Source organism: Camelus dromedarius, chromosome 1, assembly GCF_036321535.1.
Source record: "Camelus dromedarius isolate mCamDro1 chromosome 1, mCamDro1.pat, whole genome shotgun sequence".
NCBI classification, from domain to species: Eukaryota; Metazoa; Chordata; class Mammalia; order Artiodactyla; family Camelidae; genus Camelus; species Camelus dromedarius.
The window spans coordinates 121,971,347-121,996,981 of NC_087436.1; the positions used below are offsets into that span (position 1 = coordinate 121,971,347).

The 25,635-nt window shown below is 56.0% G+C and overlaps 1 protein-coding gene across 5 annotated transcripts in view; it reads left to right on the forward strand.

Annotated features, from left to right (window-relative positions):
• Positions 1-25,635, forward strand: part of ZFYVE28 (zinc finger FYVE-type containing 28) — an 87,426-nt gene that overhangs the window by 15,999 nt on the left and 45,792 nt on the right. For 4 of the 5 annotated variants that reach the window (XR_010382171.1, XR_010382182.1, XM_031438805.2 and 1 more), the window contains exons 2-3: positions 22,285-22,425; positions 24,808-24,945. Coding sequence is in view for 3 of the 5 variants with exons in the window: in XM_031438805.2 (XP_031294665.2) it covers positions 22,285-22,425; positions 24,808-24,945 (279 nt within the window). In the remaining 2 variants the exon portion in view is untranslated. Of the gene's footprint in view, positions 1-16,742; positions 16,821-22,284; positions 22,426-24,807; positions 24,946-25,635 lie in introns of those variants that run through there. The other variant, XM_064488736.1, reaches the window with a different exon arrangement.

Here is a 25,635-nt window from a genome sequence, read left to right on the forward strand (position 1 = left end):
TCTGTGATGTACGTTCCCTCACGGGGGCCGCACTGCGGAGTGGGGTCTGGCTGGCTTCTCTGGCCTAGTGCTCTTGGTGACCTTGGCTGTGGAAGAGCGGGCTGGGATGAGCCTGAACGCCCTGTTTCCTGCCCCCGAATCGAAGACGAGGGTCCAGCCCCATGCGAGGGGCCACCATCCGTGGGAGCCCTGGGTCTGGGTGCGGGTGCCGGGCCCGCAGAGGCCCACGCAAGCGCCTGCGCTGCCCCTCCGCCCAGCGGAGCCTGCAGGGAGCTGGGGGTGAGGCTGCTTCACCGGGAGCCACGGATCAAGGGGTGAAAAAAAGGCTTCCTTTTGCGTTTTCGCCCTGTCGTCTGGTCTTGGAAAACAAGCAGCAAGGCCAGCGGCTGTCATGCCGCGCCAGGTGCGTCGTGTCCGCGTCCCTCTCCTGCTAGCCTTTGGGAATCTAGGCCGAAGAAGGCAGCGACCAGGAGCTGCTGCTCTTTCTGGAGAGGGCCTGCGCCTGTGAAGGGTGCCGTGGCGGTCCCTGAGGGCCGGTGCTGGCGTGACTCTGGCGGGATCGGGCAGGCAGGAACTCGGGTCTCAGGCTGACGGGAGGATGATGACTAACTCCCTCGACTCGGGTCTTTTCAGCCCTTGAGCACAGGGCTTCACACCAGGAGTCTGTGCTGTACCCGCTTCGGTTCGTCTCATTTCTAGGGGAGAAGATGGGCCCTTCTCCCGCTGGGGGAGGTGGGGTTTTTCATGGGAAGGTCAGAGGGGTCATGACGTCTGGCCTTGCCCTTGGTGTGGAAGAGACTTCCTCATCTTCTGCTGACCAGTTTCCTGCAGAGCACCCACTCTGCGTCACCCACCGAGGTGGGTGCTGGGCCAGCGGGAGATGGGGGACAGTGCCCACCTGCTGGCACCACAGCTGATGGTGGAGCCAGGACACCTTGGACTAAAACACTGACTGAAGTATGTGCACCCAGCGTGTGACTGTCCCCGACTGCAGACCCCGTGTGCCGCCGCCCAGAAGCCGGCTGGGGACCTTGAGCTGGAAATGCTCGCCTTTGTTAGAAAGACGGTGTCGATGTGTTCAGGGCCCCTGTGCACAGCCGGAGCCAGTGGGACCCGCGCCCAGGTTGTGACCCTGCTCATGTGGTCAGCCATCAGGGGAAGGGAAACTCCGTGCCAAGGGTCCTGGAGCTGCAATTTATGTCCACAGCGAGATGCCACCTCACCCCATCCTGTTGGCCATGCAAAGACATCCTCCAGCCCTGGGATCTGCGACCCGCTAGATGTCCACGTCCTGGTCCCGGAGCCGGTGAGAATCTGAGGTTCCGGGCCCAGGTGGCACCCAGGTTGCAAGTGGAGCCAGGCAGCTAATCAGCTGACCTGAAAACAGTGAGTAGATCCCTGATTATCCGTGGGCCCTGCATCACCACAGGATCCTCGACAGTGGAATGGGGCCGAAAGCAGAGGGAGCTGTGACTGCGGAAGAAGGTCTGGGAGGCGTGCGTCACCCGCCTCGGAGATGAAGGAGGGGGCCTCGGGGCGGGAGGAGTGAAGTCTCCCGAAGCTGGAAAAGGCAAGGAAGGATCAGCCCCCGGACGCCTGACCTCAGCCCGTGAGGCCTGTGCTGTAACTTTAAGATGCGTCTGTTGTTTTAAGCCACGAGGTTTGTGGCGCTTGGTGAGAGCAGCATGGCTCCCAGGCCGAGCGCACACACAGCGGGGACGCGGGGGAGCCGACTGGAAGCTCTGCTTGCACAGCAAAACCTGAAAGAATGCGGTGCCTCTGTGGGGCACGCTGAACACCCTGCGGGGCTGGCTCCGCATGCAGGGCCACCGTGGCATTGTCCACGGAGCGCGCAGGATGTGACAAATCAAAACCAGTCTCAAAATATCACGTATGTGTGATGTCCTTTTTATAGTGTTAAAAACAACCAGAAATACATTTTAGGAGTCCATATGGCAGCAGCCACGCTGTGTTAAAGGGGCATGTGAACCAGCGTCCGGGGTGCAGGCAGCTGCGTGCGGAGGCGGGCGACGGGGCGTGGACCCCCGGCTTCTACCTGCATGCTGGGGGGGCTCCTGGGCGCTTACTGCACGGTGCGGAACTCCTGCGCGTAGTTGAGAAGCAGCCGTCTCCCCCCGTTTCACGTGTGAAACAGCGCGAGCTTGGTCGGTGGCCCGGTGGTTAGCAAGGGGAAGGCAGGGTTCTGTGTGCAGAGGACATGGTGAAGGGGGGCCTTCTCTGCAGCGGGGCTGTGCAGGTCGGGGTGCCTGCCCACAGCCTGGGGAGCTGCCCCGTCTCCTCGGGCTCTGCAGGCGAGACCCCATCAACCCACATGGTCGGGAGGACAACTTTGGTGGCAAGAAGGACACAGGCTTTGGCCTTTTTAGGGAGAGCGTTACAATCTTGCTTCCTTCCAAGGCAGGAGCAAAAGACCCTGTTTGTTTTGTCTGGATCCGGAAAGGGATAAAGCCTTTTCTTTCCTGGGAACTCCAGGGGCGACTGGTCGCCTCATCTCTGCAAGTGCCTCCTGGCTGCGGGGTGTTCTGGGCTGTTCCTCCTAAACTCACGGCTGAAGTTGGCTTCTCCGCGGCGTCAGCGCAGTGTTGGGTGGGAGCAAGGGGGTGGGGTGACATGAGATGGATGACGCTTCCTTTGACAGTGTTTGCTTTGAGTCACATGAGGAATTAAGGGAAGGGGGAGGAAGGGTGTAAACGATGCCTTGTGCACGGTGAGATTTTGTTGCGTCTGAGTGACTCTGTGAGAGGGAAGGTCAGTGAGAGGCAGCGGTGTGGTCCTCGGCCACACTGCGCTCTCGTTCCCTGAAAGGATAGACCTATCCCGACTTGCTTAGGAATACTGGCTTTGAACAGCCACACTCCCAAATTACACACATGGTAACTCTGATTAAAAAATTAATAATAATGTGAACTTCATGGAGGTTTTTGAGAGTCCTATTTTACACTTTTCAGCCCATTTTTAATGGTCTTTGTTCCCAGTGTAGGATGTACTTAAGCATTCGATTCATAGTCTGGCCATAGTCTGGCGCTCCCCCGGAACCCCTCGTTTAGGGGAGAAGGCAGAGGTCTGCAGAGTTCGGTGGGTGCGCCGAGTGTGGGCTGCTGGCTGTGGGGGGGCGTCCCCCCTGGGCGCATGATGCCAAGGGGCTGCGTTCACCTCTCAGGGTGCTCCTTTTAAAAATAATAATAAATTAAGGTAAAATACAGGTAACATAAAATCAACTGAACAACCCAGTGGCGTTTAGTTCTTCACAGTGTGGTGCAGCCTCCACCTCCGTCTTGCTCCAGGACCACCCCAGGGAGACCCTGCACCCATTAAGCAGCCACCCCTGCTTCTCTCTGCTTGGCACCCCCCGCACCCGCCTGCTGAGGAGCTGCTGTTGGTAGTGCACTGGGAGCAGCTGTAAAGGACTAAGTTGAGTTTTATGGTGACTCATCACTGTCAGCTTATTTAAGAAGGATGAAGGTGAACGGCGTGGCCGGGGCTGCACCACGTGCTTCTGTGTGACCTTGACCAGGGGCTTGGCCTCTCTGGGCCCCAGCTTCCTGTGCCCCAGATGAGGCTGGTATGGCATCACGCCCAGGGCTGTGGAGAGGGGAGAGGAGATGGTATAGCAGGGTGTGTGGCACACAGACCTCAAGACAAGAGGGTGTCTGGCCGGCCTCGGCACATGCCCGAGGGCTCCTCTGGGTTGGACCCCGGGAAGTGGAGCCCTGAGCCCTTCACCTAAATGCCATCAGTGTCCAGAGGACATCTCAGCAGCAGCAGTGGCTTTCAGTTTCCTAAGTGTGTTTTCTTCAGAGCCCTTCTCCCAAGAAACCCCAGGGAACAGAAAGGCCAGCTGGGCAGGTCGTAGGGCTCTCAGTGGTGGCTTGCTGGGACGCTCCGGGGAGTCACTCCTGTCTCTTCCTTTTTTTTTTTTTTTTAAATTTCAGTAATATATCTTATTTAACTCAATAGATACAAATTGTTGTTTCCGTATGTAATTGATAAAATAATAATTACTATTTTTTAAACATTTTTTATTGATTTATAATCATTTTACAATGTTGTGTCAAACTCCAGTGTAGAGCACAATTTTTCAGTTACGCATGAACACTCATACATTCATTGTCACATTTTTTGTCTCTTCCTTTTTTTAATGGCGGGACCAAGGATTGAACGCTGGACCTCGAGCACGCTCAGCATGAGCTCTGCCCGCCTCCCCTCCCTCCTCTGTGGTGTGCGGGAACTTGACTGAGATTTGGGAAGGCGATCTCCAAGCAGATGTGGGAGCTTCCTGCTGGCAGTCCAGCTCTTTGCCTCTAGGATTTATTCCCGTAGGGCGATTGTGCTTGGGGTCAACATTAGGAATGACCTTGAGAAGCTAACTGGGAAATTGATGTTTTGAAAGCTTTTAATTTGCCTCTCCCAATGGGATCCATGTTTAATATGGTCATAATTGCCAGTTTTTATGTGTCCCGATGTCTTAAATTTACGCTCAGGCTTTGAAGAGAACTTACAGGGAATGGCGCTGTCAGATAAATGAAGTCAGGCTTGCACTGAGGCCAATCGCTGCCAGGAGCCCACAGCGGTCAGTGGGAGCCCAGGGGAGTGGGTGGGCGCCGTGTCCTTCATGGTCCTGTCCTGGCCAGGCCTGGTCAGCTCACACCAGCAGCAGAGCTGTGTCCAGGCGTCTGCGGGGCCTCATTCCTGTGGGGACATTGGTTCTGCAGAAGCCAAAACACCCAATTCTGTTTCTGGGCAGTTCTGAGTCCAAGGTGAGTGGGAAGCCAGGTGACCCCAACATGACAGGCACTCAGGATGGACACCCACAGATCTGTTGTCATAACAGCAGGTGTGAAAACCATTACCAGGGCCTGGGGGACTACCCACACAGGGCCAGTCCTGGCCGCGGTGCTCACGGGGTGGCCAGGAGCCAGACTTTGCTGTGTGGGGTCTTCTGAGGATGGCAGGCCTACTGATACCCTGATAGATACTCCCAGGATCCTTGCAGACCCCTCCCCAGTGAGCCAGGGCAGACCTGGGGGGACAGGCAGAGGATTGGGCCAAAGAAGGGCTTATCAAGGGATGAGGGGGAGGGGGCCGTGAAGGGTGGATTAGGGAGGGGGAAGGGGGCAGCAGAGGTGGGGCTGAGGGGCAGATTGGAGAGGAAGTGAATACAACAGAAAGACCCGGGGAAAGACCTGGGGGGCAGCCCCGGGGGGAGGGGGGGCTGGTGTATGTTGAGGTGGGGGCACAGGGCTGCAGGGAGGCCCCGGGGAGGGGAGGCCCCCACCAGAGGTGCATGCATGCTTGGCTGCTTCTTTATTCTGGCTTCGTCCTTCCTCCATCCCCGTCCACACAGAAGAGTCCCTACTGCCTGCTTCCCAGCCTTCCCTGGCCCCCTGGTCATCGGGGGCCATCCAGCCCTCCCCCTACTCTGCTGTGTCTGTTCCAGGGCCGTGGCGCTCCCCCCAGCTTGTGGCCACCACAGTTTCTATTCAGACGAGACTGACTCTGGGGGCTGCTTGGGGAGGTGAGATGGGACAGTCAGCATGGGTCCCTGCCAGCTCCTTAAAGGAAAATAAATTCTACGTAGGTTAGGAGGGAACTCTAATTCGAAAGGATACACACACCCCAGTGTTCATAGCAGCACTGTTTACAATGGTCAGGACGTGGAAGCAACTAAATATCATCGACAGACGGCTGGATAAAGAAGCTGTGGTACATTTATACAATGGAATACTACTCAGCCAAAAGAAAGAATAAAATAATGCCATTTGCAGCAACATGGATGGACCTGGAGATCCTCATTCTAAGTGAAGTGAGCCAGAAAGAGAAAGAAAAATACCATATGATGTCACTTATATGTGGAATCTAAAAAAAAAAAAGACACAAATGAACTTATTTACAAAACGGAAATAGACTCACAGACATAGAAAGCAAACTTATGGTTATGGGGGTGGGGAAGGGAGGGGTAGGAAGGGATATAGTGGGAGTCTGAGATTTGCAAGTACCGATTACTGTATATAAAATAGATAAAACAAATTTCTTCTGCATAGCACAGGGAGCTATATTCAGCATCTTATAATAACCTATAACGAAACAGAATATGAAAATGAATGTATGTATATATACATATACGCATGACTGGGACATTGTACTGTACCCTGGGCTGGACCATGCCAGGCAGACTTATGGAACAGAAGGGGGTGGGTATGCTGCAGCCTGGTGGCGGAGAGGGCCCAGTGGCACCACCGCTTTGGCAGCTGGTCAGAGGGCCGGTGGTGTCCAGGCTGAGTGATGACAGGAGGGTGGCCAGTGGAGTGATGAAGGGTGGCCTGTAGGGAGCACCTTTGAAGACACAGCCCCAAGGTTTGCTCCGGGAGGGGCGGCTGTGTGGATGCAGGAGGAAATCAACCTGGCCTCTGAAATCCCAGGGCGGTCAGCCTTTCTCTGCCAGCTCTCCTTGTTTATTGAGATGTAGTTGATTTACAATATTATACAGTAATATTATTGTTCAGGTCTACAACATAGTGATTCACATTTTTTAAAGGTTATACTCTATTTATAGTTATAAAATATTGGCTACATTCCCTGTGTTGTACAATACATCCTCGTAGCTGATTTTATACCTGAAGGTTTACACCTAAATCCCCCTCCTCCCTCCCCCCCACTGGGAACCACTAGTTTGTCCTCTGCATCTGTGAGTCTGCTGCTTTTTGGTTATATTCACTAGGTTGTTGTGTTAGATTCTACATGTAAGTGATAACATACAGTATTTGTCTTTCTCTGTCTGAGTTATCTCACTTAAGTATGACATCCTCTGGGTCCATCCATACTGTTGCAGTGGCAGAATCTCATTCTTTTTTATGGCTGAGTAGTATTCCACTGTGTATCTGGACCACATCTTCTTTATCCAGTCGTCTGCTGATGGACACTTAGGTTGCTCCTGCGTCTTGGCTGTTGTAAATAGAGCTGTTGTGAACAGCACTGTTCACGTATGTTTTCTGATTAGCGTTTCCGTTTTCTTCAGAGACACACCCAGGAGTGGGACTGCTGGGTCATTTTGCTAATTCTGTTTTTAGTTTTTTTGAAGACCTGCCATCCTGTTTTCCACAGTGGCTGCACCAATTTGTATTCCCGTCAGCGGTGTATGGGGGCTCCCTCTTCTCCACATCTTTGCCTACATTTATTATTTGTGTTCTTTTTATAACGGCCATTCTGACAGGTGTGAGGTGATACAGTGGTTTTGATTTGTGTTTCTCTGAAAGATGCTGAGCATCTTTTCATGTGCCTGTTGGCCCTATGTCTTCTTTGGAAAGTTGTCTGTTCAGGTCCTCTGCCCAGTTTCTGATTGGATTGTTTGTTTTTGATGTTGAGTTGTATGGGCTGTTTGTATTTTTGGATATTAACCCCTTATCAGTCATGTTACTTGCACATATTTTCTCCCATTCAGTAGGTTGTCTTTTTACTTGGTTGGTGATTTCCTTTGCTTTGAGAAAGGTTTAGGTTTAATTAGGTCCCATCTGTTTGTTTTTGCTTCTTGCCAGCTCTTCTTGTAACTGGACGCACCCTCAGGGCTGCCCCTCCCAGTCTGAGGCCTCTGCTTTGGAGGACTCCTTTGGTTCCTCTTGGTCACGTGACTGTAAGACAGCAAGCGAAATGTCCACACCCTGCTCAGATAGGGCGAGTCCCTGGAGGCCATGCACCCTTCTTGGCCTCCTTCTCCGTGCAGGCCCCACAGGCTTCTGCTGCAGGTGACCGAAGGGGTGTGTGGTTTCACCACGGTGGGCTGTGGGCTGGAGTCCAGGGTCTCCTAGGTTCACGTGTGGCTGCCCAGCCCTGGACAGTGTCTTGCCCTGGACCACGTCAGGATGGCATCAGCCGGTGGCCCGGCAGTCCCACCCGTAGTCTGTCACTGGGCAGGCCTGGCTCCGGGCTCCTCCCACCAGGGGGATGAGCAGGGGCTGCCAACCGTGGGGTCGAGGCCCAGCCCCCCGCACCGTGTCCCCAAGGAAGCTGCAGCAGTCCGAGTGCAGCCTGTTTCCATTTCCACTTCGGCCCTTAGAGGTGGTGTCTGCTGCCGCCTCCCTGCCCAGTCCTTCCCCCTGGCCTTGGTGGCGGCCCCGCGGTGGGCTTCAGCCAAGGGCAGGGGCCTGCCAGTGCACCACCCACCCTGGCGTTCCAGGTGTAACTGCCTCCGGGGTTGGCCCTCCATCGCTTGGCAGTTCTTTCCCCCAAACCTGGGGGCCTTCCGGGCAGGGGTGGCAAGAGCACCAGTCACCACCGACTCTGCCCCAGGCATTCTTGTTGACCTCCCACAGGCCCCCAGCTCCTCACTGCACGTGGGCCTCCCTGAGCTGTGATCTGCTCCAGGCTCCCTTGGTTGACGTGAGACCAAGATGGCACCCTGGCCTGTCACCTCTGTCCCCAGGCAACCCCTCATCTGTTTTCTGCCACCAGGTGCAGCCGGCCTTCTCCACTGTCGCGTATCAGTGGAATCGCGCACACACACAGGTGAGGCCTGTCTCAGTCTGGCTTCCACTCACCCTCAGTGTTCTGAGGCTCACCACGTTGCAGCAGGCGTCAGCAGCTCCGGCCTTCTCGCTGCCGGGGCGCGGGCGCCGTGTGGACGGAGCGCGGCTTGCTTGTCCACCTCCTGCCGTGGACGTGCCGTTGTTTCTGGGGTTTGAAGTTTGTTAATGAAGCTCCTCTGAACACTGATGCTCAGATCTCTGTGTGGCCCGGGGCTTTCACGCCTCTTGGGAGTAGGGTGGCCGGTTCATGGGGTCAGTGAATGTTTAACTTTCTGAGAAACTGCCAAACTGCTTTGCACCGGTTGGACCTCTTCGCGTCCGCACCAGCTGTCCGAGGCCCGGGCGCTCTGCAGCCTCACCGACAGCTGGTGAGGTCAGGTTCTGAGCTTCGGCCGTTCCGGCGGATGAGAGGTGCTAGCTCACTGTGGCCTGAACTTGCACGTTCCTGATGCCCACGTGCGGAGCATCTTTTCACACAGGCCTGCTTAAGTGTCTGTTCACATCTTTTGCCCATTTGAAAACTCTTTGGCTGAGTTGTGAGAGTTCTTTCTGTTTCTCAGGTGTCGATACTTTGAAGTACACACGCTTGGCAAAAATTTTCTCCAAGTTTGTGGCTTGAATTTTCATTTTCTTAACAGGGTCTTTTGAAAAGCAAACTTCTTTTAAAAAAATTTTTTTTTCAAACAGGTTTTGTTGTTTTTTGGGGGGGTAATCAGGTTTATTTATTTAATTAATTTTTTTTTTAATGGAGGTACTGGGGATTGAACCCAGGACCTCTGCATGCTAAGCATGTGCTCTACCCCTGAGCTCTACCCCCACCCTCCCTGCAAGCTTCTTAATGTTGACAAAATCTAGTTTATTTATTTTTCCCGTTTATAGCTTATGGTCTTTGTGAACCATTTAAGAAAGCTTTGCTGAGCTCACGGTCACTCAGCGTTTTCTGTTTGGGGTTGATGGCTGTGTGGGCAACGAGGTACGTTTTGAGGACCATCCTTCTGCACGGGGCTGTCCGGCTGCTCCAGCACCATTTGTTGAAAAGGTTCATTTCTCCACTTCATTTCTTTGGTGCTCTCATCAAAAACCAACTGGCCGTGTCTGTGTGGGTTTGTTCCTGGACCCTCCATTCTGTGGCATTCCTTGGCCATTGTAACAGCCAAACCATCTCCCTCTATGCCCAAGTGTCCACTTGGGTGGGTGCTGGCCGTGCGCTAGTCTTAAGAATGAGGACCTAAAGGCCAGCGTTTTCAATTTTGGGAGATTATAACCAGGAAGCGAGAAGAGGGAACGCCGTCTTGTGACACTAAGTCTGTGTCTTCGAGGAAGAGTATCCAAGCATCTCAGGAAACCAGGATGCCTCCTGCGGTCATTCTGGCCTGGACGACTCGCCTGCCCTTCCTCCCGACTCCGCCGCCTTCTCACCTGGGCCCCCAGGCGGGCTCCTGGTGGGCGTGGGCTGGGGCCTCGTGAGCCGCGCGGGCTTCCCAGCTCAGTTGCCCCCGGGCCGGCAGGCTGGGCGCACAGCGGGGCCGGAGCCGGGGCCCACGGGCTGTTCCGCTTTTGCTGCTGTTACGGATTCAGAGTTTTGATTATTTGCCCACTGTTGTGGAAGGGAGTCTTTTTATTTTTTAATGTTGTATCTGTGTTTTCACTCTGACTTGAGAACCTGCATTGGACTTATTTTTCCCTTGTTTTTTCTGAGCAGACACACAGGTGGTTCTCTTCTCCCATATATCAAGCCTCTAGAACGTCCGTCTATAGTTTTCCCTCTAAAAATGCATAAAAACCAAGTACAGGCTCTTGCTGCACTGGTTTGCCAACAACTTTTACCCTCTGACGACCCGGCCTGGTGGTGAGAACGGGTGCGCTTTCCGGGCGGCTGTGCTAACAGGCGCTGAGTGAGCCTGTTGTGTCTCTGGTCGCTGCCTGTAGTGATGGGCAGCAGGTGAGCCCAGCGCTTCCTTGTTCTCTTTGCATAATTTGGTAAATTGAGCAATAACCATAAAGCAAAAGAAGAATCTGCCAAGGGAGCGCGGTGTGGGCGCTGATGCGGCCTGGCGAGGTCCTGCCTCTCCCGTCCCTGCAGCCTGGGCCCCGAGCTGGCTGGACCCCGTGTCCAGGGGCCACTCTGCCCTCCTGCTGTCGTCACCCCCCCACCAACGCCCCAGACCAAACTGCTTTCCTTTTCTCTCCAGTTCCAAGTCACGCCCCTACCCTGCTTCTCCCGTGAGGAGTGGGATCCCGACCCAGGAGGTCTGAACGAGGAGAGCCAGGCTCAGAACCCGTGTTGTGAACACCTTCATCCGTGTCCACAGCGAGACCCCGGTCGTTTTTCCCATGCAGCACTTCAGTGGGGAATGGGCACCATGTCATCTGGGTGGGACCAGCTGGAAATCTCTGCATTCCACAGAAAGACCAGACATACAGACACCGCCTGCATGGACACAGGCCAGGGGCAGGTGCCCGTCCCGCTCCCGAGGAGCTGTCAGAGGGAGGCCAGCAGATTCCCCGGCAGGGAAGGAGAGGCACCCGTAAAGGGATGCGTGCGCGACCCAGCGCCCTGGGCAGGCACACCACACAGGGTCCTAGGGCAGTACAGTGCAGGATCCAGGTGCCGTCCTCCCTCCTGGGTGAGCCGTGCACTGGGGCCCCTGCCCACGTCCCTCCGGGCTGTGGGCCAGCAGCGTCCGGGTCCAGGCCCGCCTCCGTCCTGCTGGTGAGTTCCCTGCAATGATGGAAGATTTGTCGAAAAGAGAGTGTCCAGAATGTGGGGCGATGCCTGTCCTCAGAGGCACCAGGAGGCTTGTGGTGAAACTCATGGCCCCCAGGTGTGACCCGGGAAAGGTTCAAGTCCAGTTATCACCTGTTCCCGTGCGAAAGTGCTACGTGGTTGCCGACTCTGTTCCTCGCACTGCACGCTTCATGCCTGCGCCTCTCAATCCGCAGCGGGAAGCTTCTGCCTCTTGATCTCACTCACCGAGTTCTCTCCCACCTCTTCCCTCTGATGACCGCCTGTTTGTTCTCTGTGCCCGTAACTCTGTTTCTGGTTTGTTTTATTTGTTCATTTGTTTTGTTTTTTTTAGATTCCACACGTAAGTGAAATCACACAGAATTTGTCTTTCTCTGACTTACTTCATGAAGCATGATACCTTCCAGGTCCATCCATGTTCTTGCAAAAGGCAAGATTTCATTCTTGTTTACAGCCGCATAGTGTTCCATTGCATCTGTGCGCCACAGCTTCGGTATCCAGTCATCTGTCAGTGGACACTGAGGCTGTTCCCGTGTCTTAGCTGCTGTAATCATGCTGCAGTGAACATAGGGGTGCATGTATCTTTTCTAATTAGTGTCCTTCTTTCGTCAGGTATATGCCCAGGAGTGGAATTCCTGGATCATATGGTAGTTCCTTTCTTAATTTTTTGAGGCTCTATCCTGTTTTCCACAGCGGCTGCACCAATTTACATTCCCACCAACAGTGTATGAGGGCGCCCTTTTCTCACCGACGCCTGTTGCTTGTTGTCTTTTTGGTGACAGCGTTCCGACAGGTGTGAGGTGATGCTTCAGTGCGGTGCTGATTTGCATTTTCCTGACCATTAGCAGTGGTCAGCTTCTTTTCACCTCATCAGATACACTGCTGCAAGCCTCTTCTCCCGTTCGGAAGGCGGGCTTTCTGTTTTGTTTGTGGTCTCCTTCACTGTACAAAAGCTTCTTGGTTTGCTGTAGTCCCAGCCGTTTATTTTCACTTTCCTCTCCCTCGCCTGAGGAGACAGATCCCCCCCAAAATGACTAAGACCAATGTCAGAGAACGTACTGTTTTCTTTTGGAAATATTACGGCTTCAGTCTTGCGCTGAAGTCTTTATTCTTGAGTTTGTTTTTGTGTCTGGTGTGAGAAGGCAGTCCACTTTGATCCTTTTGCGTGTCCCTGTCCAGTTTCCCAACATCACTCACTGAAGAGGCCGTCTCTCCCTCGTGGTCCATTCTCCCCTCCTTCGTCCTAGACTAACTGTCCGTCTGAGCCCGTTTCTGGGCTCTCTGTGCTGTTCCGTCGACCTCTGTGCCTCTTCCTGTGCCAGGGCCGCACCGTTTCTGTCACTGTAACTCTGCAGTGTGATGTGAAGTCGGGGAGCGTGGTGCTACCAGCTCTGCTCTTTCTCAAGGTTGTTTTGGCTACCTGGGGTCGTCTGTGTTTTCACACAAATTTTAGATTTACTTATTCTGGTTCTGTGACAGACACCGCTGGTGTGCTGGTAGGCATTGCACTGACCCTCTGGATTGCCTTGGGAGGTGGTCGCCTTAACGGTATTAACCCTTCCAGTCCGTGAGCACACATTCCTTCCCCCGTTTGTGTCACCTTCAGCTCCTTTCATCAGTGGCTGGCGGTCCTCCAAGGGCAGCTCATTTACCTCCTTAGTGAGAGCTATCCCTGGGTATTGTATTCTTTTCGATGTGATTGTAAATGGGATTGTTTTCTTAGTTACACTTTCTGATGGTTCCTGGTCGGTGTACAGAAATACACGTTTCTTTTTATTAATTTTGTATCCTGCAACCCTGCAGTCGTATGATTGTTGACTGGTGGAGCCACTTTGGAAAACAGTCTGGCAGTTCCTCAGAAAGCTGAATGTGACCAGGAATTCCACTTCTAGGTATATGCCCAGGAGAGCTGGAAATGTAGATCCACACAAAAACTTGTTCATAGCAGCATTAGTCATAATAGCCAAAAGGCAGGAACAATCCGGTCGTCCGTCAGCTGGTGAACGGACCAACAAAACGTGGACCGTCCACATGGCAGAATATTGTTTGGCCATAAAAAGGAATGAAGTGCTGTTACGGGCTACAGCTTGGCCTGGACATGAAGACATGCCGAGTGAAAGAAGCCGGACATGAAAGGCTACAACTTTACGAGTCCATTACCTTGATGTGTCCAGAACAGGAACTCCACAGAGACAGCCGGTCAGGGCTGGTGGAGGGGTGACTGGTAATGGGTGTGAGGTTTCTTTTTGGGGAGACAAGAAGTTTCTAAAATTAGATCATGGTGGTGATGCAGAACTCCCTAAGTGTACTAACTCCCTGCATATGGGCATGGGCTGCACGTTACATCTCAGTAAAGCTGTTCTAAATGCTGAGATTACATTCCGGGCAAGGGGTGGCTGGGCTCATTGTCAGACCCACTGGGGCTGCCTGTCCACAGACCTCCCAGAGCAGCACCACTGGAGTGGCCCTGGGTGAGGTACGGTCAGAGGACTGGGTGCCTCTGTGGGCTGTAGAGGGGTCCAGAACTGTGTGTGAACCCCACCTGCTCAGCCAGGGGCCTCCCTCGGTGCTGCTTCCAGTGATGTCCTGTCTCTTAGGTCCTCCCATTGGGACATCCCTTAGAATTCCATGTTCCTCTCCAACTGACATGTTCCCAGGACCCAGGCAGGGCTGGCCTCTCCCAGTCCACTTCATCCCAGCCCGGTGGGGCTGATGTGCCCAGGAGTGGGGGACACTCATGGGTCCCAGCCTGAGTTGGCAAAGCAGACATCAGGGAAACCCACCTGCAGTAATCGACTTGACCCAGAACCCAGGACCCCTGTTTAGGCCTTTTAATTCCTCCTCTGGTTAAACAAACAGGCTCAGTTCACATGCATTCTGATTAAGTCACCTCAAATCCTTTTTGAAGGAGAAGAATAATTCATAGTAAGCAACCTGAACTTCCATTTCCCACGAGCAGATTTCCACCCATCCTAGAAGCCGAGAAGACGGCAACCTCCCCTCCCCTGTTGCCTGGGCTGCTGTCAGCCCAGGACTCGTCCTTCCCGTCGGGGTGTGGCAGGGGGGCACCCCGAAGGCCCAGGGCCTCTGGGACAGGGTCTCGTGGCTGTTAGCAAGGTGGGAACAGAATTAACTGGCATCCTAACAAGTTTACTGTTTAACAGTCTTAAAAATAAAATGCTTAGTAAAGAACCTTAAACCTATTGGAATTCAAGTCTCCTGCCGTTTAAAAGCCCAACTGTCAGATACCGTCTGTTCCCCTTGGTGCCAAGGTGCACACTTCCCCTCAAGGCCTGTTGCCGCCCTGGGCTCCTTCCCTCCGCGGTGGTACAGAAGAGCTTTTCACGACCCCCTGCAGCTGCTGTGGTTAAGTTTCCTGCAGTCATTGTTTCTGGCGTGTCATTTGTATATACAGTACTTGACTGAGAGTTTTATTTGAGAATTCATTTTCCTTCTGCAAACCCTTTGGTAGAAGCTCAGTTATCTCCAGGCATTGTGTCTGGCTTGGCTACAGAACAAACACTGCTGCCCAGGCCAGCGTGGTCACCTGGGGTGTTGCAGGGCCCTGTGCCCAGCTGCTGCCCTAGACAGGGGGTGTCCAAAGCCCAGATGGGATGCCCTTATCCTCACGGTGCCAATCCAGCCTCCTCCCAGTGCGGGGGGCCTGCTTCTCTGAAGCCTCTCTCCCCATGGTGAGGGTTCATCTTCAGATGAGACTAGAGCAGAATTATAAAGGGGCCCTTTGCTGCAGCCTACCGGGCGGGGCCCCCTGCAGTTAGAGGCTTTTTCTTATGAGCTGTTGCTGGGCTGCCCTCCAGCGGGGCCAGCAGCGGGGAAGCTGCCCCCTCGGAGCTGGCTGGGCCGGTTCGGCTGGGAGGAGGGCTGTGTGGTGAGAGGGGCGCGGGAAGCTGACTCACTGGGTCTTAGAGGCTAAACATTTCAGGGCATTAGTTTGGTGGACTGTCTGCGAAGCTGCAGCTTGCCTCGGGGAGGTCCACGGTCAGCTCTACATAAGATGGTTCTCAGAAAACATCATTTTGGGCAACATTGTTTATGGCAATAAAAGCATTTGAAACAAAAATTTAGTGAGGTTCAAAACTCAGAATTTCTGCGTGAATCTCAGGTGTGCGTAAAGCTTCATGCCTGCTTTTTGCTGGAGTCAGGGGACCCTAGATGTCATTGCACGTTGCAACCCCTGCTCTTCCCAGTCTCTCTAAGATGTGGTGCCTCCTTTGTGGGTGTCCCTGTTCAGCCCCAGGCTGTGTTGGGGGGTGTCCTAGGGGCATCTCTGAGCTCACAGTGAGACTGGGTTGCCTTCGCTCACCTGGGTTTCCAGAGTGTGACTGGCAGTGTTCCCGTCTTTGCCCTGCCGGGCTAAGGAGGAGGCGCCCCTCCTACCAGAAGGGGACTTGCCCTCTCACAGGCACGCCTCCTGTGGGGTGGAGGGGAGCACCCCCCACCCCACGGTGTCTGTGCGCCAACTTTTCCTCCCAGAATTCATTCCACAGCTGGCCCAGTGGAGGTGCTCTGGAACCCGAGTGCCTCTCCAAGCTGCTAACCCGGATCCCAGCCTGCCCAGGAGCTGGAGGGCTTAGGGCGGCCCCCTCTTGGCCCGCCAGTAGCCAAGCCCATGCAGCCAGCCCTGCCTTATCTCTAAGCCAGAGGAGGAAGCAGAGCTTCCCACCTGCAGGTGGGGCCCAGGGCTCAGGGCTCTGCAGCGTCAGAGATTAGGGATGGGTCTGCTCCCGTCCCCGTCTGTGGACCAGGGCTGGCAGACCCAGGGGCCAGGCTCCTTTCTGCTTTTCTGCTAGTGGGCGGTCGACCGGCCCAGGCCTCCGCGTGAGACTCATCCCTGCTCGCGCAGCCCACCGCCCGGTGCGAGCGCGCGCACGGACACGCGCACAGGGCACACGCGTGCGCGCGCGAGCCCGGAGGCAGAGAGAGGTCAGCGCCTCCTCGTAAGTGGGCGACGCCGGGCGTCCTGGGCCTCCTGCCCTCCTGAGTTTCTCGGGCTGCTTGTCCGTCCCTCCCACGCTGCTCTCTGCGGACACCACGACCTCCCGCGCCCCCCTCGCCGCGCTCTCCCGGCTGTCGCTTCCCGCGACCCACCCCCGCCCCGGGAGATGTGGGGGGCCCCCCCGCGTCGGGGCCGCTGGCCTCTTCCTCCCTCCCCCGCGCCCCGCCTTCTGCCTCCGCCCGCGTCGGGGTCTCTGCCCCGCTCAGTGCCCTCCCTGCGGGCCCGCCCCGCCCCGAGCGCTACTTCCCTAGCGTCTCCTGCCCCCTACGCCCGTGCCCCGCCACCCTGCAGGTGCCCCCGCTCGCGCCCTCGCTGTGCTCACCCTCCGGGAGCGCGGGGCAGGGCGTGGGGCGTGGTCAGCCGAGCGCACGGGGGCGGCGCTGCCGCCTGGCGACTGCGGGCCGCTGGGGCGCGGTGATGCTCTCTGGAGTGACGTCTTACCCGGTGTCTTACTTTCGGTTACCACGGTCAGCTGCCTCCACCGCCCTCGCCTTTACCTACGTGGTGTTTGCACCAGGTACAGACTTTCCAGTGTCCACTTCGGCCCCCGGTACCGTGTCAGGTACCCTGTGTGCTTTAAGCCCACTTTGCAGGTGATAAACTGAGGCCTGGGGTAAGGTCCCCGCCCAGGGAGTGACCGAGCAGGACTTGAACCTGGAGCCCACCCTGGGCCCTGTCCAGCACATATCCTCAGTTCTGTGCCCACCTGGCCCTCGGACTCCTCCCCTCTGCTGTGCAGGGCCCTTGATTCCTCTAATCAAAACGGCTTATTTCTGTTATTATACCACAGGGCTAAAATGTTTGTTGATGTGAATCAAACGTAAAGCCATCAGCCTTTCCTGGGCAAGCATTTGGCAGTGTTCCCTGCAAAGGGCTGTGTCCTTGAGGCATCAGGGTTCTCCGTGGCCTGGCTGGCCCCCACCCAACCAAGGATGGGACATCTGTGGTTCTAGGTCAGACTGGAGGTATGTGTGGGGCTGGCTGGCTATCCCCCGGCGCCTGCCCCGGGGTCCGTGGGTCCTGGGGTTCAGCAGCGATCTGGCCTGCAGCCCAGGACAGGGCCAGCCTCCCCAGGTGCATGGGTGTTCCCAGGGCAGACAGTTGAAATGCGGTGTCTGTGCAGGCTGACCCACTTTGGGCACCTGAGCGGTTCCCTAAGTCGCAGCCTGAGCCCTCAGAGCCATGTGGTGCCAGCTGGGAAACTGAGTCCCTCCTCACTCCGCAGAAGCCAGGAGGGAAACTGAGTCGTGGGAAAAGGCCTTTGTCTGTCAGGGAAGCCAAGTGACAGGTGGGACTGCTTATCAGATGTGGGGTCCTGGGTGGATTTGTGAACCTCCCTCTCTGAGCCTGCGTTCTCCCTTCTGCGAGCTGGGGAGTGGCCCTTACCTTCCCAAGGAGGGTGCTGGGTTACGGGTGTCAGGTGACTTACATACAGCTCCGTTATCTTTGTGATTAAACTGCACCTGAGCCCTGCCCGCTAACACCTAACACGTGAGTGCGTGCCTGTGTGGGGTGGCAGATCACCGTGGGGCGGGGGCTGGTCGAGCTGCCAGGTCAGCAGGGCCTGGGCCTGGCAGCCTCTGGGATGTCCTGGTGTGGACAAGGCCAACTTTGGGGTATGGGTCATGGCTTCCCAGGCCCCCCAGACCCCAGCGGGATGGAAGGGTGGTGGAGACCTGCAGGAGGGCCTGGATCAGTGTTCACAGGTGGTGAGGGTTTCCAGCCCTGGTGACCAGTGGTCAGTGGGTTTCCTTGACAGTCCAGTGTGACCTGGGGGAGCAGCCAGAATTGATGTGCACGATCTGAGGCTTTACTCTGGTTTCTCTACGATGCTTCTGGATTTGGGTGTCGAGTAGAGAGTCCGAGGCTTTATCAGAGAGCTGGTCCAAGGGAGGCCCAGGGCCTGGGCTGGCACCTTAGGCACAAGCCCTCACTCTTGAGCTCCTGCACTCTGTCCAGCCAAAGCCCACCTGGGGGTCCACCGAGATCTGGAAGGCTCTTTTCTGCTGAGTGTTAGGGTGGCGAGGGTTACGTGGGTCTTGGGAACCACCGTTTGGAGCCCAGCTCATGTCCTGGGACAGCTGCTGGGGTGGGGGCAGGGGGTTGGGGGCTGGGGGCTGGGGCTCACTCCATCCCTGGGGGTGTGAGGGGGCTGGTCCTTTCTGGCCTGGCCGTGCTGCGTGTCCTGCCATCTGCCTCACCCACCTGTCCCGCCATCTGCCTCCTCCTCTTGTCCCCTTCCTGGAGCTTGGCTGAGACAAGGCACCCTCTGGGGTTCTCCCACTGCAGGGCTTACTTCCTACTTGGGAAGCAAGAGGCCTGAGAAGGATCCCCCCCGGGTCACCCTTACTTCCTCTTCCTCTTTCCCACCCGGATCACTGAGTGTCCTTAGAGTGGGACCTGGGCTGACCACTGGCTCCGCTGTATCATTCGATGTGACCTCGGATGTTAGTTTCCTTCATGAGCTTTATTTAGTCTCTTCATCTGGGTCAGGATGGGGCTGCCTCACAGAGGGCTCGGGGTGGTGCCCCGCACAGGGCTGGGGACACCCTTGGTCCACACACCGCTCTGCCCCAGCCCAGTTAGCCGGCCTCGCCACAGCTGGGGACCCCCAGCATGGCCACGCACCTGGCTCAGACGGGCACCTGCGGGCAGGGCCTGAGCTCACATCCACATCCCCAGCCCACTTCACAGAACAGGTGTTTTGAATGAATGAATGAATAATTTCATCACCTTTACAGAACTAGCTCTGAAGTAGTCAGTTGTGCACTCCGGCCGTGTCCGGAGCTGCAGTGTTGTTGTGTGTCTTCCCCGCCTTCTTGAGGCTGCCTGTCTGCTAGTCACCTAACCTCCTAAGCTAGAGGCTGTCTTCGCAAGTTTTATTTTTGTGCAGCAGTGAAAACTGTCACTGCTGTGAATTTATTTTTGAGAAAATACTGACATCGTGTGCCAAAAAAGACACTTCTGCTGGATTTGGTTTTGTTCTCTTATAGCTCTTATTTAAAAATAAGGTGAATACTCATAGCGATCGATTCTCTTTGTTGTGGACATTTTATGTAGGGACATCTAAAAGTCCGATTTAAAATTTACTTTAAAACGTTGTTGAATGAGGCTGACTGACTCAAAGAGAGAAACTGTCCCCCTCAGGCCGTCAGTCCTGCCTTCTGGCTGGCCTGAGGGTGACCTGCCCCGCTGGGCCGATGGAGATGTAAGTGACGAGCGGGCTCAGACTGCCGTGTTCACGTCACCCTCTGCGTGTTCAGAAATGGAAATGCAGCACCACATTGTTCCTTGTGGATTCTGTGAGTCACCACAAGTTGAATTTTGTAAGTTGTGTCAGTTCGTTTCCTGGGACCCCTGCCTGGAGGTTTGTCTCCACGGCGCCTGGGGTCTCCGGGTGCATGTGATTCACACAGCCAGTGGGGGTCTCCTCTGTACCTCGGCCCCGCCGGGACACACAAAGGGGACCTTTCATTCTTTGCTGGAAATACCAGTCCTGTAGGGGCTGCAAAGCTAACTCAGAGTATAGCTAAAGTTCTAAAATTGCGTAGGCCTTTTGTGTTTCAGCAAAATAAAGATAATTTAATTATCTTTATTTAAAAATAAAGGTAATTTAGGTTTAAAAAATTTTTTTCTGAGTTCTCTAATTTCTGCTGTGTGTGTGTGTGTGTGTGTGTGTGTGTGTTTACAGCTCTCTTTTTGCTAATGGACAACACACTTGTAGGTCTGGTCGTATAGTCTTTAATTTACTGAAATCAAAACTAGATGAGCCCAGAGGGTCTGTCTCTGCACAGACCCCGGATGGCAGATTATGCCACGCCCACCCCAAGTCACAGGCACACACACCCATGCTGGTAGGCACACACACGTTTATGCATGCACACACAGGTGTGCACACACTGACACACACACACAAGCGCAGTTGTACAACACATGGACACATGGACACCCATGTACGTGTACAGTACATGCTCTCATGGCTAGGCACTCACATTCACATATGTATACACAGGTACACACACACACCTGCTTGTAGGTGCAAACCTGTGTACACACATTCCTGCACACACACGTGCACTTATGTGCGTCCACATAGGCACACACGTGCACACATGCATGACTCCTACACAGCCCCACATGTACACACGTGGTAGTTGTTTGTCAGCCTCCCCAGGACACAGGGGAAGCCATGTGTGTGCGTGGGTGCTTGTGTATGCATGTGTGGGTGTGTGCGCACACAGCCCTCTGCGCACATTCCGTCGTGGCACAGCCGACCCCAGGGGGCCAACAGCAGGGGCCAAGCACGGCCAAAGTCCCCGTGTTTGTGGCGGGGTTGGAGGTGTCAGGGCAAAGATGGTCCAAGCTGTTCTCATCTTGGCACCCATTTTCTCACAGCAGAGACTTAGCTCCCTGGAGGCGTCCTTACCCAGCACCCCCAGTTCGGGCCCCAACCTGTTTGCTGGGCTGCAGGAACCAAGGCAGGGAAGGCTCCGTGTGTCACCTGCCTGGGCAGGTTTCCATGAGGAGGGCCTCAGCCATCTGCTGTGGGACCCCGCCCGCCATGTCCCTGCTTTTCCTGCCCTCCCCCTACCCCATGCCCCCCGCTGTGGGGGGAGCCGGAGGGTTTGGAGCCAGAAGGACTCCAGTGCGCTATGGTGATGGGGATCAGCTCTTGAGCTGGGTGCTACCTCTGCCCTTGGCTGCAGCCTGTGGAGGGCCCAGGGAGAGCAGCAGACGCTGGTACCAGAAAATCTGGGCCTGCCCTGTTCCCGGCTGTGTCCCAGCGCCCTGCATCCTTGGCAGAGTGGGTGCTCAGGCTGCCTGGCTGGCTGGATGGGTGGGTGAATCCCCACAGCTCTCCTGTGAAGAATTCTAGGAAGGCCCCCCCATTGGTTCTGCCTGGGTCACACATCCACCTGCTGGGCCAGTTACTGAAGCCCCCACCCCAGGTCTGCTCAGCCTCACTGGCGGGGCTTCCTCCGCACCCCAGGGGTCTGGGCCAGCATTGAGAGAGTCAGGCACTGATGACCAAGACCCTGAGCAGAGGAAGAGCCACCCTGGGACAGGCCACGTAAGGGGAAGGGGGCGGAACACAGGCTCCATCAAGCAATGAGCTGAGAGAAACTACAAAAATAAGGTATTTTATGTTCAACAAAATGTCAGCCCAGCTGTGTGCTGCTTCTTAGGTAGAAGGGCGAGGGAACCAGAGGTTGATTCGGTGCCTTTCTTCTCGTTTTTCCTTCTCTTGTCTGTCCATGAAGGGTGCCTTTTATAAAAACATGTTTGAGGTCTTGGTTGCCTTTACCGTGGGTTTGTCCTAATTCTGGAAGCTCAGATCCAAGGGGACAAGCCATCGACACCCCAGCTGGAGGGAGCACAGTGCAAAGGCCCTGGGGCAGAAGTGAGCCAGTGTGTTGACAGGATGGCCCGTGGCTGGTGGGGCTGGAGCTGGGGCAGAGCAGGGGCGGTCAGCATGGGCACTGGGTCCGAGGGAGGCACAGGGAGCTGGGACTTCGCTCCAAGTGGGGTGATTGTGCCTCAAGACCCAGAATCAGACCCCCCTGTGCATTTTGTGGCAGGTGAGAAAAGGGGTTCCTCTGAGAAAAGGGTTTCCTGCTGGAAGGCACTGGCGTCTCCCAGCATGGTAGAGACGGGGCTGAGGGCTGAGGAGAGGCTAGGGAGTGGGATGGGCCCCTTCCTTGTGGCTGGCTTTATCATCGCAGTTTGGTTTTATGAACAAAACTGCTTTCCGTCCAGTGGCCCTGGCCCCACCCTCCCCAGCACCTTGCCTCTGATCATCCCGACAGGGGCGGAGGGAACTGTGTCAGGCTTCCCCCCAGAGATGCTCTCCTCAGTACCCCACAGCCCCAGGCGGCCTCAGGGGGCCTCAGGGGAGCCGACGGGGTGACAGGGTCCCCCACCCATCGCTGGGGACAAGGCCTCACCTGGGATGGCCACTCACTTCCCCTGCCTCCCCGCAGCGGTCGGACCCGCAGCTGCTGGCCCAGTTCTACCATGCGGACGAGGAGCTGAGCCAGGTGGCCGCCGAGCTGGACAGTCTGGACGGGCGGAAGGACCCCCAGCGCTGCACGCTGCTCGTCAGCCAGTTCCGCTCCTGCCAGGTGAGCAGCGGTGATGGAGGGGCCGGGCCGGGGCACCCCGGGGTGCGGTCACCTGCTGCACCCCGGGGGACGTCTCGGGAGGGGCCCTGGGCCAGGTGCTGGAAACCAGAGCCACAGGAGGGGCGGTCCCGAGCAGGACAGCGTGGGGAAAAAGTGGGTTAGAAGGCGCCAGTTCACAGGACACCCTTGGAGAGTAGACAGTGGAGTCGAGTGGGAGGTGGTTACGAGGGGCCAGCAGGGCCTCAGCCAGCACTGGGAAGGGGCTGGGCCTGCGGGGCCACCTCAGAGCTCGCAGGGTGGCGGGACTACTGCTCCGCTGCCTCTCGGCACGGCGACCTCCTGCTGCAGGACGTGCAGGTCCCGGATGCCCTGCGGAAAACACTCTCCCGGTTCACCAAACATCTGGGAGGCTCTACCCATACCAGGGCACGTGGCGAGAAGCAGCTTTTGTTGAGTGATGATCAGGGTCATTCACCAAGTTCCGGAACCTTCTCGGTGTACTGTGCCCACGAGTCTGGCTAGAGCCTCTCCTCCCGGGGATGTGGGGGCGGGGGTGTGCTTCCCAGATCACAGAGCAGACAGGGTCTGGGGTGGCAAATGTCCCACCCTGCGCTTTAAGCCTCGAGGGACTCAGACTCAGGTTCGTACAGAATCCTTTGGGGGCAGGAGGGGCACATTCCCATCTCTCAGGGGGACCCAGGGACTGGAGGGCCGGGCGGCTCTCCTGGCTGCTGGGCCACCAGAGACTGTCCTCCTGCGCCTGGGCACGCTGGCCGCTTGCAGCGAGGTGGCCTCTCTGCCCCCAGCTCCTGCACCGCCCCCCCCCCCCCCCTCCACAGCGCAGGGCTCCCTGCAAGGGGCTCTGTTTGCTCCCAAGCCGCTCATGCCCGCCCACTGGGTACTGTAAGTGCACGTCACACGGCCTGGCCAAGTAGGGTGAAACTCAGCTGGGTGCTGGGGCAGCCTGGGCAGGGTGGGTCTCAGAAAGGAAGACTGCCCTGGGGCTGGACGTGGGCGAGGGAACATTTTCCTTGGGGAGCTGAGTTTCCTTCAGAGTTTAGCCCCTCGACTTCTTGTGTTAGAATGTCATGCTCCCGGCCACAGTGGTTTTTCACGGCTACTTCCTGAGAAGAGTGAAGCTCAAGCCTCGGACGGCGGAAAGGAGGGCTCTGAGACGCAAAGCCACGGACTGAGCGTGTCGGTCAGCGCCGTTGTTCTGGACAGCAGTTGGGCAGAATGTAATCAGAGCCTATAAATGCAGTTTATTTTCGGCTTTGTAATGCTGCTTCCAGAAACGAGTGGATTCTGAGGGACTAACCCAAAATTCAGAGCATCGTGCACCACAAGGGTGACTGCGTTATTTATCGTGCTGAAGAAGTCGCAATACCGTAAATGTCCAGCAGAAGAGGAAGCAGCGAGCTAGTAGGACGGTCCGTGTGCTGGAATCCCACGAAGCTACCGTCACAAGTTAGATTTGTGAAAAGCTGTAATAACACGTCCCAACAAATACACAATTATGCACACAGATGATCTCAGCTCTGATTGGAAGCAGGCCACAGGGGACCAGAACTGACTGGACACTTGCCACCTGCAGCCGCTGTTCCAAGGACATCCTCCCCCTCCTCCTCTGCTTCCCCAGGTTTCCAGTTTCCCTGTGATGAATGTGTATTCATCTTTGGAGATAAAGAAATTAGAGAGATTAATTAATTAAAAAAATTAAAGAAAAAACTAAACTTTCAATGTTCTTGTAATTCTGCTGAACAAAGAGCAGATGTTTAAAGAACAGGCCGAGTTTGGGCGAGGAGTGGTGCCGTGAAACGGGTCTGGGAAGCCTGGTCTTGCCTGCCGTCTGCAGCGGTGTCCGTCCCGACAGCATGTCTTGACTGTGTTGTGACCACACCCAGGATGACCCAGGCTTACGTTAATCCAAGCAACGCTGTCCATCGGCAGTGAAAATCAGCTGTCTGTGTGTCTGTCCACCTCGCTCTGTCTTAAGAAACTTGTGCACAGGTGTTCAGAGAGAGGTTTGGGGCGGTCACGGTGGCCGAGGCTGCAGGGGTCCCAGGTGCGGGTCAGCAGGGGAAGATAGAGCCAGTACAGCGGGCGACGCACTGTCTGCATAGTGACGTGGTGGCGTGGGAAGTGCCCCCCACCCTTGTGGCAGGTGCTCCAGGTACCTGGCCTTGGGGAAGGTGAGGCAAGGGTTTTGCTCTGTATTCAGATACTTCTGGATGCTCGAGCTTCTCATAGCAGTTGTAGAGCAGGCCCGCATGTGCGACCGCGTCCCTCATCATCTTGGCGTGCACGGCTCCTGTTTCCGAGCAGTGCCTGCCAGCCACCTGCTGCAGCTGCGTCTTAGCGCACTTCCCGCTTCTGTTTCAGGACAACGTGTTAAACATCATTAACCAGATCATGGACGTGTGCATCCCCCAGGACCGCGCCCCACGGGATTTCTGTGTCAAGTTCCCCGAGGAGATCCGGCACGACAACCTGGCCGGCCAGCTGTGGTTTGGCGCCGAGGTAGTGGGCGGCCGCCCAGGGCTGGGGTCACGGCGTGGGCGTCGCCCAGCGTTCCCCTGTGGAGCTCACCCGTGTGCACCTGTAGTGCAGGCCCCGTGTCTCCTCCAGGGCCTCCATCTGCAGGGGCTGCAGATGCCGCTGAGCCTGTTAGGGTCGCAGGGGCGGGGAGGCAAGAGCCTTCTCCCCCGAAACTACACAAGCAAATATAGACATGAGGTTTCACATGTGATTTCTATGAGGGTCTCAGGTCCCCAGACACCTAGGGCCTGAGAGCCGTTCTTCATGGCAGTAACACTAATATTGAGAGCAGTGCGCCCCCTGCCCCACCCACAGGACTGTTTATCCCCGTGCGGGGGCCGGGGGAGCTGCACCTGGGTCCCTACTCATGATAACCCCCAGACCTTGAGCTTCACCTCCCAAGGAGGAGCTTGAGGAGTGAGAGGTACGCCCGCAGTTTCCCATGGGATACCTAGACGTCCCCCCTTGGCCATGCTCTCGGGACATTAGGGGCATGAGGCTCGTAGTCTGACGCCCATGCCTCCTCTGTCCTCCCCCATCCTGCCTGCCTCAGCTCTCGGTGAATCCTGGAACACCCCCATCTTACCAGACACTGCGTGGCCCTTGTGCCCACATGTTCCCCCATTTCATCCCATCCCCGTGTCCACCCTCCCCACCTGGCTCCTCCAAACC